This window comes from Cygnus atratus, chromosome 22 (genome assembly GCF_013377495.2).
Source record: "Cygnus atratus isolate AKBS03 ecotype Queensland, Australia chromosome 22, CAtr_DNAZoo_HiC_assembly, whole genome shotgun sequence".
NCBI classification, from domain to species: domain Eukaryota; kingdom Metazoa; phylum Chordata; class Aves; order Anseriformes; family Anatidae; genus Cygnus; species Cygnus atratus.
The window spans coordinates 3,891,519-3,905,829 of record NC_066383.1 but is presented as its reverse complement, the minus strand read 5'-3'; the positions used below and the strand labels follow the sequence as shown (position 1 = coordinate 3,905,829).

The window sequence follows — 14,311 nt, the reverse complement described above, 5'->3', positions numbered from 1 at the left end:
CTAGAGGCGGTGGGGGGCGGCCAGGAGGTCCCCGTCCTCCAGGATGTCCACCTCGTCCTCGGGGTCCTGCAGCAGGAAGGGGCCGGGGGGGCCCTTGCGGGGCTCGGCGGCGGCCCCCTCGGGCAGCTCGGGCTCGGGGGAGCTCTGCCCCCGGCTCTCCTCGCCCCCAGCCCCTTTGGGGTCGTCTTGGGTTTTCCGCAGCTGCTTTTTGTGCTTCATCCGCCGGTTCTGGAACCAGGTTTTCACCTGGGGGAGGAGAGCGCGAGGAGGATTTAAAAAATAAATAAAAAGCGTGGAAAAGAGAGAACAAAATTAAAAACGAAATGGGGAGGCTGCAGGGGGGAAGGGAGAGGTGCCAGCCTCGCCGGAGGCTGCTGCCTCCCCGTACCTGGGTCTCGGAGAGGCTGAGAGCCGTGGCCAGCTCCACCCGCTCGGGCGTGGAGAGGTAGCGCTGGATCTCGAAGCGCTTCTCCAGGCCGGAGAGCTGCGAGTCGGAGAAGACGGTGCGGGCTTTGCGGCGGCGGCAGTGCTTCCCGGGCAGCTCGGGGGCGGCGTGGGGCTGGAACAGGGCCGGCACCGGCACTCCTGGGGGGACACGCGGCGGACACCCGGGCTGCGGCCGGCCAGCCCGAGCCGTCCCCGGAGGGCAGCGGAGGCTGGGGGGCGGCTTTCCCCGAGCCTCGTCCCCACCCGGATATCAACATTTCGTTTTCTGAGGTCGTTTCACCGCCTTTTAATTTTTTTTTTCTAATTTTATTATTATTTATTATTGATGTTTCTCTTTTTATTTCTGCTCTGCCTGGCCGAGCGCATCGCCCCGGCTCAGCCCGCAGCCTCCCCGCCGCAGAGAGCGCGGCGAGGTCGGCAGGAGGACGGGAGCCCTCCGTGAGATTAAACCCAAACGAAAAGCACCCAGGGCAAGGAGGGGGAGCCGTGAAAAAGGCCGGGAGGGGGGCGGGCAGGGGCAGAGCGCTGCTCCGCGGCCACTCCGCTGCGCAACTCCGGCTGCCCGGCCAAAAAACTTCGCCGGGGTCTCTCCATCCCCAACGGGGAACCGGCCTCGGGAAGGGGCTGCCCCCAGCATCCTCCAGCCTCCTCCAGCCTCCCCCAGTCTCTCCCAGCATCTCCCAGCCCCGGGACGGCCCCAGCGGTACTGTCGGAGGTGGAAAACCGAAGCCCGGACCCCATCCGGAGTGGGCGATGCGCGGGGAAAAAAATAAAATGTTATCGCTCCAAAACCAAAGAAATAATTGAAAAAGAAAAAAACGAACAGGCGGGAGATCCTGGGGTCGCCGGGCTCCGGATCTCGGCTAACCGAGGGAACGAAAAGCGGCGGCGCCGGGGGCTCCTCTCCCCGCTAACGAAGCCCGGGGCTCCCCGAAACCGCCGGGCAGCGGGACGGGGACGGATCCGGATCCGGAGCGGAGCCCCGCAGCGGGACGGAGACGGCTCCGGAGCCCTGTGCCTCTTGTCCCCGCTGCTCCCGGGGCTGGGAGCTCCGTTCCCACCCGGCTCGACGGCAGAGCTCGGTGGGTGCCCCCTGCCCAGCGCCGCACTTACCCGAGGCGGTGAGGAAATAGGGGTGGTGGTGGTGATGCTCCGGCTTGTGCAGGGCAGGGTGCGCGTGAGGCGCCAGCAGGGTCGGGGTGGGCATCAGGGGGTAGCCATAGTCCAAGAGGGGGACGCGGGAGGCCAAGGAGCCGGGGAAGTGCTCGGGGGGCACCTCCCGCAAGGGTTTGGGCTTGTGCAGCAGGATGTCCTCGATGAAGAAGGAGGTGGGCCGGGGCGCGGAGACGGGGTGCACGGGCGAGGTGAAGTTGAGGTTCATCGCCGCCGTCCCCTCGCTGGGCAGCGGGGAAGGGACGGAGCCGGGCTGCGCGCTGGCTGCCGCGGGGGAGAGGGCGGCCGGCTGCGCGTCCCGGGACAAAGCGAAAGAAGCAAAACTAAGGGCGACGACAAACACACGAACAAACAAACAAATAAATAAATAATAATAATAAAAAAAAAAGACCAGAAAAGGCCAAAAAAAAAAAAAAAAACCACCGATAAGAAATAATTCCCCCAGGCGGGGAACGGCCGGGAAGCGCCGGGGGAGGCGAGGCGGCTGGCTTTGCGCTGCGCGGGGCGCTGCGCGCCTTTGAGGCGCAGGGCAGGGGCTCTCGGGCGGAGCAATGGTGGGAGGGGGCGGCCCCCCGGCCCCCCCCGGCACCCCCCAGCCTCCGCGGAGGGGGCGCGGAACCACCGCGGGGCCGCGCATCCAGCCCCGTGCAGCGCGGCCGCCCCCAGCCCCTGCCCCAGCGCGGGGCTTTGGGGAGTTTTCAGCCCCGGGGGGGGGGGGGGGGGGGGGGGGGGGGGGGGGGGGGGGGGGGGGGCTGGGGGGGTCGTTTCCCTTTGGGCTTTTTACTCCCGTTTGTTATTTTTTTAACGTCGAAATTTTTGGGGGTGTTGCGCTTTCCCGAGCTGTCCCACACTCCGCTCCCAACTTGGCCCCACGCACACACCTTGTGCCTTCCTGCCCGGGTTGTGTCCCAGCAGGGTTTTGTTCCCATCCTTTCCCCGTTCTGTGTTGTGCTAACACTTCGTTTTTCTCTTTTTTTTTTCCTTTTTTTTTTTTGTTCTGTCTTTCCTCTGTTTGTCTTTTTTCCCCCCTAATCTGTAACATTCATTTCCCCGGAGTCAATTTGCTAAAATGAGGGTGATATACCACATCATAGCCGAGATAATTTCGCTTCGCATCTCAGAAAATTGCTCTAATTATTGATGTTAAACTCAGGGAAATTAAAAGAAGGCACTTCTCCTTCATCTCCTGATTTTAAGCTCTAATTTGTTGAAATCGAGTTGTCATCACAATTCCAATCACTACCGTTAATAGTAAAAGTGTTCTAATAGAGCCAGAATTCGCGCAACCCATGCTATTAGATAATTAAGAAAGATGTTAGAAAGGCAAGTGCTAATCCTTGGGCACACGGACAGCATTTCCATCTGATCCAGCAGGTAGAACAAATTAATTACCAGAATCAATTAGTCCTAAAAGTACAGTTCTCCAGGAAGTGTAAGCCGCGTCTTCCATATGGATGAGCTGGTAAATGGTAAATAGATGAGGAAAAAAAAAAAAAAAAACCTTTAAAAGAATAGAAATGGCAATCGTCCTGTTTTTAATGAAGCTCCAACTCGGAGCGCCCGACTTTTTCCGGCGGTGCCGGCTCCTCGCCGCGGCTGCCGGGCAGAACCGCGCGGGTGCGCCCAGTGCCCGCCGGGCGCGGCCCCGATGCGCGCAGGATGCGCGCAGGATGCGCGCAGGAGGGGGGGGGGGGCGGCAGCCCCCGGCCTCGGCAAACGGGGGAGCAGGGAAAAAGGACTTATATTTCCTTTTATAAATGATGAAGGAATTATAATGCCGCGGTAGCTGTTAAAATACAGCTGCATCCACGTGTAGGTATAAACATATCTACATAAATATCTTTATATATTCAGCTGTGCGACTGAGAGCATCAGTTGCACTTGGCCAAAACTCACAAGCGGGGGTACCAGAGAGCATTCCCAGGCAAATCCACAGGCGGCTGTGCTGGGTTTTTGTATTTTTAGTGGTAGTTTGTTTTTTTGTTTGTTTGTTTGTTTGTTTTTCGGTGCCTGCAGGCAACGCGTGTCACAGGCTTTGCTTTTTTGCATGCATTGCCCCCACGCGGGAAGGCACCGGTGTGCTCCCCACACACCCTTATGCGATGGACAGACAGACAGACCGACCGACCGACCGACACACAAAGTAGACAGATGGACAGGTGCCTGCTGAACGGGCAGGAGCACGGATGGGGACGGGGACAGGGATGGGGATAGGGACAGGGACAGATCCCCGTCCCCCCACAGCGATGCATCTTGCTGTGTCCCCTCCCCTTCTAATATCAGGCCAGGATTTGTGCTGGCAGTTTTGCAAACACACCAGGCTGACAACTTTCTCTGAGGAGCAAATGAGTAAGAAAATGAATTAACAGGATGAAGCGGGGCCAATGCCCAGGCTGTTAATGGAGGGAGCGCAGCCAGGGGCGTGTAAGCCGCTTGACTGGCCATTTCATCAGCTGAGATTGCTTCTCCAGGAGGGCTGGGGTTTTACTCGTCAGTCATGTATACAGAGAGAGATAATTTTTTTTAAGAAGGTTCAGAAGATTAAAGATGTGATACTTCAGCCAGGTCGGGTCACAGTTTCAGCATCTCCCCAGGGCTAACTCGGGGGCCAAAAGCAGAGACGATAGTGCTCTGCCTGCAGAACCCCCCCCCCGAAGGAAGGTAACCCTAGGAAGGGGGAACCTCTGCACTGCAATCCTCACTACCAGTGATTTTCATGTAACTGTTTTGTGGCTTTTTACACCAGGAATTGGGTGCTGGGCACCTCCAGGTGGTGGTGGCAGGGCAGTCTCTTCACCCCACAAGCCTTTTACCTGTTTTTCTCCTTTTGGCCCATGCTTACAGGTCCCTGTGGTGACAGGTGTCCAGCAACAGGGTTGTCACCCCTGCACTCCCAAACCCTCCCGGTTGCACCCTTGCACCCCAGGGAGCAGCTCCAGGATCATAGATTCACCCTTTTTCTGTCCGTGCAGACATACGCACACAGGTGTTCCTCTGGGCTTTCACACATACGCACGATCCCGTTTGCTGCCGAATTCACAGGTGCATCGGGTCTCCAGAGAGACCCCTCAGCACATCCCTTAAACTGAGCAGTGTCCCCCTTTGAGGCAGAAAATGCCCCAAACCTGGGGAGAAGCTGAGGGGTCACCTCGGAGAGAGAGCAAGGCTCAGCGCAACCCAGGGGCTTTGTGCAAGACAGGGAGAAGCAATGGGGCAGGCTGCTTCACTCACCATGTGCTTCCCTTCCCATGGGGGGACAGAATTCCTTCTCGGCACCATGTTCTCACATCCTCCCCCAAATACCCTATGGTGTGTGCAATGTCTCAGTCCGCAGGCCCCGACACTTCAGACCTCCTCCAGAGGCACAAGTCTGTGCAACCAGGTAGCCACGCTCCTGTGGAGCTCGTTTGTTGTTTCTTCAATACAACAAAAGGATTTCTGCAGGCTCAAAGAGCTTTATAAACTTTGCTAGTAGTGATACACAGATATCCCCCCCCCCAATATGTATACACACACACACCTTTCCTAATTTAGTAACATACACAAGTGCTGCGCTTACACAAATGCCCATTGCCGTTATTTACACACTTAAGATCATTTGAAGGTATTATGGGAAAATTTTACAGAGGAAAAGAAATTTGACTTAAGTCCTAGGGGGACATTTAAAAGGTTGGTGTAGCTGCACTGATGTTAGCTTTATTTCAGTGCATTAAGGATAAATTTGGTGCGGTTTAAAAATACATGCACTTACCTCCCTGTGGCTCTTGAAGAGGTAGGGTAGCTTGGGAGCCCAGCCTTTTCATGCCTTTCAAGACAAATCCACTCAAAAAGGAAGGGTTAAATTAAAAACAGACAGCCTCACTATGATCAAAATGGGAGCCTGGCTGAGGGAAAGAGGTCTGAAGAGCTCGGTTTGAGTAGCCACACACACAGCGCGGAGAGAGGGCCTTTGAACACACCGCGTGGCTTAATGGAGAATGTTCACTGTGTGATTCTTCAGGCAGGCATCCCACCCTGTACCATGGGGTGCCTCTGCCTGGGGGCTCCCTGGGGGGTGATGGTGTGGGGAAAAGCACTTTGGTGGCCACCAGGAGCTTTCCCCATCCACACCCAGCCCGCCTGTGTCCAGGCCTCTCCATCTCTGCAGGCCTCCAACACCCGCCTGGTGTGGGCCCGGCCCTGCCTCCTACGTGCTGACATTGAATCCCTGAGGATTTTTAAAATCCAGGGGAAGAGACACAGTGTGAGAGAGTAGTTATAGACCAGAGGCCTGCTCAGCACCCGTGTACGAGGCTGGAGTGTGTCAGCCTGGCCCGCAGCAGCATTTTGCTGTCAGCAGCCCCGCCTTGTGCCCTGACAGGGCCCAGGTTGGAGGAGGGCCGGGTGGATCAGCCTTGAGGTCAAAATGCTTCAAACAAGCAGGCCTCAGGACTGGGAATGAGTGATGGGGATGATGGAGGCGGGGAGGAAGCATCAAAACCAATTTTAGCCCCCAGCAGGGGCTGACTGCAGCACCAGGGGGGGACCCAGCCAGGTCTTCAAAGGCTCAGGAGCACTGCCACCCCAAAACACGCTGTCCTGCAGCCCAGGGACAGGCACATTCCCTTATTCGTAGCCTAGATGAAGAAAAGAAGACAGAATGGGAACTAAATAAATAATCCGACTGTTATTATTTATTTTTTTCCCAAGATTTCCAGTGCCCCAATTAAAAAACGTGTCTGTTCCTAACAGAATCACTGAATTTACCCACAAACAACATCGCAGTAATTTCAGGGCTACAGGTCTGGGTAAGAAGCACAGGGGAGGATGGAAGTGCTGCATGGGCTCGGGGATTTTGTTCCTAAATCCAGAATTTTGTCTCTGTACTGAAAATCTGCCTCATTATCTGATTATCCCGAATATTTTCTGATGACAGGGTACCTACATAAAGAGAACGAAAAGACTATCATCAACAGGTTAGGGCTAAACACTTCCCCCAGAGCAGTGACCCTTACTAGGAGCTAGAATCTGTTGAATCTGTTTAATTATCTGAAATCTGTATGCAACTTCATCAGTGTATTTGTATTACTCCAAAACACAGAAATTGGGAGGGAGATTTGGAAGTTTCCCAGGGACCTGCTTTCAATTAATCTTCTCTTCATTTGGTTTACATACCAATTCTTCCTCATCGTGTGTCCAACCCATGGGCATTGCTTATTCCCTCGAGGCGAAGGTGATTACTTCATCCATGACCATCTGTACTTTGGGATCTCCGTTAATCCTTTGCTCTCAAAAAATCCATTCTCAATGCTGTTGCCCCTGCTTTGCTGTTGCCTTTGGCACATTAATGCTCATTCATTTTCTTTCATTCAGGCTGTGTAACAATCACATGCACAGCTCAACATTTTGATTCACCTTTTTGCAGTAACGATTCAGAACCTCCCTTGTTTCCCTAGTCTCGTGGCATATGCACCTTGCATATCCTTGCTTTTAACCATCAGGGCAGGATAATCCCCCTTGTCCCTTTCTTATCCATTCAACCTTTATTTTACTCCCATTGTATTCCTACTGTTCTTTGTGTTTTTCCTCTGATTATTTGTCATACTGCTTCTGTAGCTCCAAATACCTCACAAAAACCTCAGATGCCTTTTCTTCTTAAAGGAATACTTTGAATATATAATCCCAAGTCTGGTCTCAGGCTGGCGAAAGTCAGGTATAACTTCTATAAAATCCAATGGAGCACATAAATCTAAATGACGCAGGTGCTTTGATTTTTTCAAGTCCATTCTTTACTTTCCAACTTTAAAGTGTCTCATTCTGAAGTCTTAAAAATAAAAAGCACACAAATGATGCACTGTGAGGTCAGAGAAAGCTATTATGGCCACCCAACCTGACCTCCTGAATCACACAAGCCAGAGTTTCATCCAGTAACTCCCATATCAAACCATAAAAAACACCCGACCTAGGTAGCCAGTGGAATAATACCAGTTTTCTAACACTTAAAACTATGTTTGATCCATTTTGATGTATACACAGGAAATTCTTGTATATAAATAGAGTGAATGAGCAGCTTCCTCTCTTCTCTATATCTCCAGCAAGCATCTGCACTCTTCTGTATTTATATTCTGACTAGCTCCATTGAAAATCTGAGACTATTTACAAACTCGGCACTAAGCTTTTTTAAATACGATTCAGCCTTCAGTTAAAAGATCAATCTCTTCTAGACACTAGATTTTACACATCACTTAGGACAAGTCTCAACATCCTGGCTTAGTTTTTCCTCCTGGTTTTAATGCACAAATTGTTATATCATCTCATGATGAGACACAAGATGCACACAAATGCCATGCATTACATACATCTCGCACACTACGTGTCACACGCACAGCGACAGTCGCAAACTGATGCTGCCTTAGCCAATCATTTTGCTAAAAGAAAAGAAATCATGCTTTATTGAAAGATAATTAAACCTATTTCTTTCATGTTTGCTCCAACCAGATTGCAAAACTAGTTGGACCTAGTTTACAAAAAAGATAACCTTTTTGATGATCAAAGGAAGAGATTGGTTCCATTACTTGCATTAGTCAGAGTTGTCTGTGCTGTGGCCTTCAGAATAAAGGGAGAAATGTACTTTAGAAAGATCTGAGTAACACACTTTACTCGAAACATTTTTGTATTATATTGCTTCTTGACTGTTTCAGCTTACTCTGTATCTGTGCACTTTATTTTAAGCACTCCAGAAGTGGATGACAGGTCTGGGGGAAAAAAAAGATAGAATCTAGTCAGCGTCCAGCAAATGCATCTTCAAATAATGCTTTAAAACTGGAAATTACATTTTGAAATGGCATTTTGTACATTTCCAAGGATGAGGTATTCAAATGGCGATATGATGTAATATAATATTGTCTAATGTTAAAAACTCTTTCTCACATTTGTCAATATTATTTTAAACTGGAAATACTAAAATGCTCTAAGTCATCTGAAACAAGAAATGATGTGGACAGGTGCATCATAATAAATTAGTACGATAATATTTGCATGATTTTTCCACACTTCAAAAATGCGTTCAATTTATTTAGTTTATTGGATTCAGTCCAGTTCTTCCTCGCTCATTTTGGTATTTTATTTTAATACGATTTCCTGCTAAAAAGAAATAAAAATAAGAAACCTTGTACATCCTTCTCTAACTCTCTTTTGTCTGCTTACCAAAGTAAGGTTTTAACATATCAGCCAGTTTCAATGAAGTTAGTTGGACAATTAGCGGTCTCAAACATACACTTTTCAAAAATGTTTCATAAACAGGTGGCTGAATAGAGGAGAGTAGCTTCATTAGTGCAGCGTGAGCTTAATTTCTGAAGCCACCGACCTCGCTCTCTCCCAAACGCTGTCTGCCTGCCTCCTGGGGGTCTGTGGGCAGCAAAAGCAAATGGCCCAAATTTTGCTCACAGGAGGCTACCACGAGGACTGCAAAGGTTTCAGCAGTAGGTGAGGAAACCCACCTGGGTTAGAAGCTGGAAGTGGTTTTTAATGCCAAAAGAAATCAGGGATCACCCTCCAGTTTCCCCCTGCGCCCAAAGAAGCTGCGGGATGGGCTATGGCAGCGGGGATGCTCTCGGCAGGCTCCTGAGCAAGCGAGGCCCCTCCAGGGGACACAGGGAGCCTGGCCAGCGACAGGACAGAGCTTTAGCATCACCTTCAATCCTTCCTTAGGGCCAGTAAGGGCTTCTACAGGAAGAAGAGAAACTTTCTGGGAAATTGAACTGAACTGCACCACCACTGTTGCTTCTTGCATGCATACGAAAGGATCCCACAAGTGGGCTAAACACATTCTTGATCGCAAAAAAGGCTTGGATCTTACACACTTTTCAAGACCTTTCTATTTCAGAAAAAAAAAAAAAAATACAGAATTAAGCATTTTTTTAGACCGGGAGAAATGTTATGGAAAACTACACAGGCTCAGAAACGTGCTATGATTGCATATATATGGAACAGGTGAATTTGTTTTTTTTCTGTTCTTGAATTAGCTTTCACTCAGCTAGCATTTTTAGTAATGAGCTATGGGGTTTCCTTTTCCATTAATATGTTATCTGCTCTTCAAAGCCAACATTAGAAATTATCAGTACAATGTAATCACAAGATTCACCGATGCAAAGAATGTATTCGTTCTCTGCCAAAATCTGCTTTTGTTTTCTGTTGACTTCAGGGGGATCAAGACCTGGCATTCATCAGCCTGCAGCCGTCTTCGCAAATTAGTTTGCCATTTGTTATTACACATGGAAAATTAAACCTGAAAGTCCAACAGGTCAAGAGCCATAAGCTTGAATGAAGGAAAACAGCAGCACAATTATGGGAAACAACATATCATACAAAACGTCCTCCAAGCTAAGGGGGGATTTTAGAATATTATAAGCTCGAGCATCTTTCTGACAGGGTCCCAGATACGATAGGGGTGCAGGCACACATGTTTGTGTGCTTGTCCGTGCATTTCTGTCCAACCGAGATCGGTACTTGAGTTTCAAAATAAATACAAAAAGGAGAATTTTCCAGTTTGTGTCCTCTGGCAAATGCAATTTCCCTCCCAACACACATTAAATTCATTTAGCCTAGTGCATTTTTAATAGACATTATTCATCTATTACCTTAATGAGCTTGTGGTGAAAGCATATTGCCTCCCAATTTTAACAAAAGCAGTCTAATATTGCTGCAGCTTTTTCCCCTTTTGCCTTCTAAGGCAGAAGCACGGAGGGGGGAAGAAAAAAAGCTATAGAGACAGATAAGGTTTTTATTCTGTGTCACAACACTACATTAAGAATAAAACCTTCCACTTAAACACTTAAATGAAAACATCAAGAAACTAATTTACCATTTGTAACCACATGATTTAAGTAGGAGCAGCTTTAATTTTCTTCCCATTTTCCTCATATTCAATGTGAGCCCACATTAGATTTCACTGGCTCAAATCACAACACTTAAAGCCACTTTCATTTTCTTTTTGATTAAATAATTGAAATTCCTGTCACTGCCTGCACTTTACTAGCACACAAATTTTATGTGTAAAGATAAATACTCTCTTTCTCCTTTCCCTGCCTGTGGGCTTTTTTTTTTTTTTTTTTTCAGTTTAATCTTAAAAGCAGGCAAGGTTTAGTTTATTGATGGTTCCATAAAATGGATCAGTACTCCATTCACCTATTTCGTGGAATTATACCGCTCCCATTAAGTGATTGTTTGGAGAAATTATGGAAAGCCATCTTCTCTAATTTAGCTGTCATCGTTGTAAGGTTATTGCTATCCAATCCTAAAAGGACAGGAAGCAGAGTTACTCGTGTGCTCATCCCTCTCCCACACGCGCATCCATTAATGCCCGAAGCCTTGATTTTTATTTAAGTATTTGTTTCAATTAGGGTAACAAGTTCTCCTAATGTTCCCTGATAAGTGACTCTGACAAAATTCTAGGTGCTGCCTTGCTGCTCGGCTCACTCACCCTGCAGCTGCCACTGCCTGCGATCAGAGGGGTTTGAACGTGGTTTTGGCACGAGCTCAGGCACCTACTTCCTTTACCTAAATGTCAAAGGATCGTGCAAATCTCAACGTGTGACCCCATAGCAGGCCTGGGGAAGCAAAGAGGAGACAGAACCCGGCTGGGTGCACACCAGGACCTTGCAGTTTGAGCCTGCGGCCCTACAGCATCACTGTTGACTGCCCGGGGTACAGGCGTAAATCCATCTAGAACCAGCTCCCCTGAGAGACACACATGGTTATTTCGCAAGAGGAACCTTTTTACCATTGCATTGCTGTGAGTTCTCCCCTAATCCAACACTTCAGCTTGTCCCGGGCAATGCTCACAGAGCACAGAGGCGCTCGCAGCATCACGCAGGAGAGTAGGTTTCCAGGAGGGGTCAGGAGGAGAAGGAAGATTTCTTCCCCTTCTGCAGCAGCAAAAATAAGAAGGGCAACGTGTGTTGGCTCTGGAGTAGGCTTTTCACTGCCAGGAAATAATAGAGTGTGGACAGACATGGCCTGACATGGAAACAGGCTTTGTGGACGTGCCTGCTCTCAGCCAGCACAACCAGAGCTCCAGAGGCACAGACACCGCCGAGCACAAGGGTGCCTTGCACGCCAAGAGGGAGGTTTGGGCCTTGCTCTAAGTCAAGCCAGATTATAAAACTGTTAAATTTAGGGTGATAAAACCACCCAGATGATAGTCCAGTCGTACAAACAGCTTGGCTTTAAGAAGGGATGGCAGCAACACACGCCAATTTTCTTAGAAGGAAAAGTCAGGATATTTTTACAATTCCTATAGCAATATCTTACTTCTGACCTCATACCCTGACCAAAGAACCAATGGCTTCAAATTTTGTATGAAGGCCTTTGAGAAAAGATGTATGAGCTTCAAAGGGTGTCGGTGTTTCGTAATTTTATCCCCTGAGCTCACGAAAGATGCTGTCTGCCACTACCAAGCCCACCAAGCTTGCCTCATCAGGCAAAAAGAGGCAACTTTTATTTTCATGTAGCACATCAACCTCTTTCCAAACAATTTAGAAGCCTTCCTGGTATTCTTGAATATGCATTTTCAAATTAATTATATAAAAAAAGAAAAAGACTCAGAAGAATATTTGCCACCAGCACTTGCAAGTAAGTTAGGTCCAGAAGTTAGGGACCTTTCTGTGCCTAAGGTCAGCCACAGCTTTTAATTCTGAAAGGAGAACCAAGAAACAGAAGAAAAACATCTTTGTTCCTGCCCCTCCATTTCCTCTAACTATTCACCCTAGAGGACATTGTTACCATATAATAACTGGGCATGTCAGAACCAATTAGGCAACTAATAATAAAGCAGATGCTGCTATTGTGAAGACGATGCAGTGAAAGTATGGGTATAGCAAGGCCCTCAGTGCAGCCCGGGCTAAGCAGATATGATGCTAATTGAATTCTTGCTGGCAATTTTTCACCCCTAAATGAACAAGAAAGAGAGGAATCTTGGAGTCTCATCTGTTTAGCTTGTGAACAGGAAAATGTTTTCAAGCCCAGTAAATGAGCAACCTAATCCACAGGGATGCTAGCAGGAGGGGTTTCTTTAAAAACTGCAATGCCCCTAAATCCTGGTGTCTTCAATACGGGTTGTGCCCTGTTCCCAAAAAGGAGCAGGAGCCGGGGACTTGGGTTATTTTGCTTAAGGAAACTGAGCAGGGCTGTACTTTTTCCTTGCTTAGAGGCTGGAGATCCCGCACGAGGGAGAGAGAAGGCTTTTCACACCGCTTGCACCGGGGCACTCCCAGGGCTTTTAGGAGGCTCGGATGGCACCAATAGTTCAAATATGATCAGAAGAAGGACTTAATTGGTCCCTGGGCACCCGAATCAAAAACTACCATTCTCCATGCCCCTGTTCTGCTACTCTACACCCAGGAACCTGCCTCCTGCCACATCTGTCCCCATTTTCTCCCCAAGTCTGCCGGGAAGAGGGAGACCCAGAGACACCCAGCTCAGAGCCCGGCCGTCAGCTGCCCCCAAAGGGGGCTGGGGTGCCCCGAGCCCAGGGAGACCTTCCCTGGAGGTTTGGGTGCCACTTTGTGAGTTAAGCCTTACCAAACCTAAGGCAAAGGCTCCCAGGTTTTAACATGGACTGAAACCTAAATTCCAGGGTTAAACCTGCTGGGTGTTATTTTTTGGCAAATATCCTTGCTTTTGTTGCTCCTGCCACAAAAGAAGTGATTTCTCCACCTCATAGTTATCAACAAGCAATTAAGTCTCTTCCAGTAACCCTACGCTGAGAAGGGCTTTTAAATTAAAATATTTTCCATTCGATTTTGTTAGCTGCTAAACAAAGATAGGGAGAAACACGCTAATTACAGCTATCCTAATTAAGCTCCTACAATAACCCATAATTACAGCATATTTATCACCTTTGTGTCGGACACTTTAACCTGTTGTGGTTTGTAATCATCATGTCTGCGTTAGGGGCTGGAGGCTGACATCTTCTCTCCCCTGGCACGGCAACATTTTTGATTGAAAGTGCGGAAACAAACTCTCTGCTCGCGAAACTGTAATTAGGGTAATTTGGGAGGCTGCTCCGTCAGCAGCAAGGCCAGGCTAGGAAGCTGGGCTGGGTGGTGGGCACACTGGGTGACCCCACAAACAACATGGCCTGGTCAGCGGTGAGAGGAGGCACAGCGGGACCAGCACCGGCCTCCGGCTGAGCCTCAGTTTCCCCAGGTGCAGAAAAGCGATGGGCAGGGGGACGGGGCACCCACAGCCTGCCCGGGGAAGGGAAAGGGGAAAGGGAAAGGCGAAAGGGAAGGGCCATGCTGCCGGCTTCTGCCTCGCTGTGGGTGGAGGCCGGCCAGTCTCTTGCCCCCGGGGCATGCACTTTGCCCTCAGGTGGGAACAAGCAGGATGGGTTGGGAAAGTGCCCCCCCCCCCCCCCAGGCAACCCCATTCCTGTTAGGAGCCTCCAAGAGATGCAGAAGGGTGGTAATAGCCTCCAAGGCCACAAGGCTGGGGTCGAGGCCTTCCCAGGGCCGAGCCTCCGCTCGAAGGGAGGCACACGTGGGCATGGGGGCTGTGGGAAGGGACACCGTGACGTATGGGGGCACCTCCTTGGGCTCCTGGTGGCCGCTGCCAGGGCCAAGCCACTGCCTTTCCCCAGGGTAAGGCTCCAGGGGGAGCCCCGAGCCCCCTCCTCCAAGGTGGGCTTCCATTCCCAAGCCCTGTGTCACAA

The 14,311-nt window shown here is 49.6% G+C and overlaps 1 protein-coding gene across 1 annotated transcript; it reads right to left on the bottom strand.

The window, feature by feature from the left end:
• On the bottom strand, positions 1-1,963 carry BSX (brain specific homeobox). Its single transcript, XM_035555815.2, has 3 exons — positions 1,561-1,963; positions 389-585; positions 1-246 (listed from the first exon to the last, which is right to left on the bottom strand). The coding sequence occupies exons 1-3, from the start codon at positions 1,826-1,828 to the stop codon at positions 1-3; spliced, it is 711 nt and encodes a 236-aa protein (XP_035411708.1). The 5' UTR covers positions 1,829-1,963.
• Between the last annotated feature and the right edge of the window lie 12,348 nt (positions 1,964-14,311).